General features: G+C 33.8%; 1 protein-coding gene across 1 annotated transcript in view; it reads right to left on the reverse strand.

Annotated features, from left to right (window-relative positions):
• Positions 1-80: 80 nt before the first annotated feature.
• LOC107573426 (protein timeless homolog) overlaps positions 81-2,620 on the reverse strand; it is a gene marked incomplete at its 3' end in the record, with an annotated part of 2,997 nt that continues 457 nt past the window's right edge. Inside the window, exons 2-3 of the mRNA XM_016259864.1 lie at positions 557-690; positions 81-141 (exon numbers count right to left, since the gene is read on the reverse strand). Coding sequence (XP_016115350.1) covers positions 81-141; positions 557-690 — 195 coding nt within the window. The remainder of the gene's footprint in view (positions 142-556; positions 691-2,620) is intronic.

Here is a 2,620-nt window from a genome sequence, read left to right on the forward strand (position 1 = left end):
CAATCATTGATTTGCTAAAACCGAATTTTTATGTGATGCAGAAATTACATTAAATGAAATAAAATAAAATTAGGTATTGCAAAAATAAGAGAGATCAAATCCCCTGATAATGACTGATGAAAGCTTTTCAAGATGATATCTCTGAATGATGCAAAAAATAAATGAATAAAAATGAGCTATATAGTGGTTGCTGGATGACTAAACAAGGAACTTCATCAAATTACAGATGAATGCAAGTCTGAGTTTATGAAGGACATACAGTATATCTAATATCCGGCTGGTGTTAGACCTTATTGATTATAGTGAATAGATAATAAAATGTAATAAAATTAAAGAGGCAACTCTCAAAATCATTCAAAGAATTCACCCCGTTAAAGAATATATACAAATGGAATACATTAACATATACTGACATACTTTCTCATCTTGCTCATTATGCCTGATGTTTCAGTAAAAAAGAAAAATGCAAGCAAATAAATGAAAAAAAACAATAGCACCAGTTACATTAATTAATCCACCATCATGACCTATGCCCAATATGATTACATTCTCTCACCTGGCACCTCTCAATAGTGTGCGGCTGCGTTTTTCTGCCAGTTCTTTCTGTCTCAGCAACTCCAGCTCCTGCATGTCTTTCTGTTTCTCCAGGGCTGAACGCATCTGTCCTGCATTCACCAAAAGCTCAGAAGTCTGCAACAGTGATGTCAAAAACAACATACAGCTAATTATCAGACGAAAAGATCCATGTTTCCTGAATGTTTTGTAATTCTCTCAAATGTACAGTTCACCCAAAAATGCAAATTTGCAACACAGATGACTTTATTACTGACTTTCTTTGGCAAACAAACATTTTTAGAATAATATTTCAGCTCTGTAGGTCCATAAAATGCAAGTGAATGGTCACCAGCCTTTCCTAAAAAAAAAAATTATAATACATTCACTAAAATACTTCGCATTAGCAAGTTTCATGATTTCTGAAACTTGATTATACTTCCTAGCACCATCTGCATGAGACAAACCTTAGAAAGTGTAGTTTGAAATCATTGGGCCTCATTCATGAAAGACGAGCAGAACAAATTTTTGATTAAATCGTTCATAAAGCTGTTCTGACATACATTTTGGGATTCATGTATGCCGGCAAATCAATGCCAAAAAGAACCGAGTGCACCAGTAGGGTATATGTCGAACATCACCTGACCAAACCCGGAAAACAGGTCTCATTGCTTCCGCTTGTCGGAGAACGTGTTAACAGCCGTATTCAGTAATAGCGATATCTATGGACTTTTAAGATAATCAGTTAAACTAGCTAGCTGTTTTTATTGTTGACGTTTTATTCAATTATTATATCTAAATGTGAAAAGAATTAAAAAAAAAAAACTTTTAGATATCAGTCTGCATATGTGATGGTCATTGGTTATGATCATCATTGGTATCTACTTTGAAGGCATCTTGAGTAAAACTGCTTCATATTTAACTAAGCATATGCAAAATGCTTGAACCGGAAGCGATATTTGTGGTACTCTTCCATTCACTGCTCTTCAAGTTAACTCAACTATGACGACTTCTGCTGCTGAGAAACCCGGAAATGTGAAAAAGGTCCATCTTAAACGCCATTGGTTACTTCCCCTTTTCCGGAAGTCAGCTGTGATTGGACGCCTGTGAAAAGGCGATCCATAATTCACATGTGACCTGAGAAATGGCTTTATTAATGGTCCAGATGCATGTAAATGGTCATTTATTTTTTAATTTTTTTAATAAATATAACATGGCTGTTTTAATGAAAATTCATTGCATGCTTTGTCAGTAGAATAGATCTTTAGCAGAACGTTTATTATCATAAATTCTTCTGTTTACTAGTGATTGCAATCTTGTGATGTTACAAAGATAAAACACGACATAAACCCTTTGTATAGATTGTAATTCCACGGTTATTAGCATGGTAAATCTACCAAAATTGTTTTTCATACAAAAATGGGTTATATTAACTTAACAAAATACAAATAAAATAAAACTAATAGTCAACTTGTTGCTATAACTCAAATGAACTGTAGTTCACCATTATATGCTTGTCCATTAAATAATTGTAAGTGTACATAATTGTAAATCCCAAATTGGTTTGTATGGTCTTTGTATTTTCAGGTTATGTACTTGAATGCAGCAAATAACAACCAGGCATCAACAGCTTACCACTTCTTCTCAGAAGCAGTTCAAAAATTAGATTTACCATCAAGGTGTGCATTGTAACAAGAAAGAAACGAAAGACACAAATTGTATGTCTGTAAATATATTTCATTTATTTATTTTTTACATAAGGGTAAGGGGAGACCAAGGAGTGTCATTTGCTGCATTCAAGTACTTTTCTTTAAGACCTGATACTCCACTATGTACGCTTGAAAATAAAATGCTGCGTTTTGAATGCACTTCCGACAACAAAATGCATATTTTTGGAAAAATATTATTTTCTTTTTCATTCGCTTTTGAGAGGACATGTTGAAATCCTTTTTTTTGTTTCATAATATGATGTCAGTCGGAATTCATGGGAGGGGATTACGGTAATTGTGAATGAGCGTGCACGCTCGCCCCATTTACGAATGATTGGAATTCATTAACATACACGTTT

The sequence above is a fragment of the Sinocyclocheilus grahami genome, unplaced genomic scaffold (genome assembly GCF_001515645.1).
Source record: "Sinocyclocheilus grahami isolate Dianchi unplaced genomic scaffold, SAMN03320097.WGS_v1.1 scaffold1939.1, whole genome shotgun sequence".
Lineage (NCBI taxonomy): Eukaryota > Metazoa > Chordata > Actinopteri > Cypriniformes > Cyprinidae > Sinocyclocheilus > Sinocyclocheilus grahami.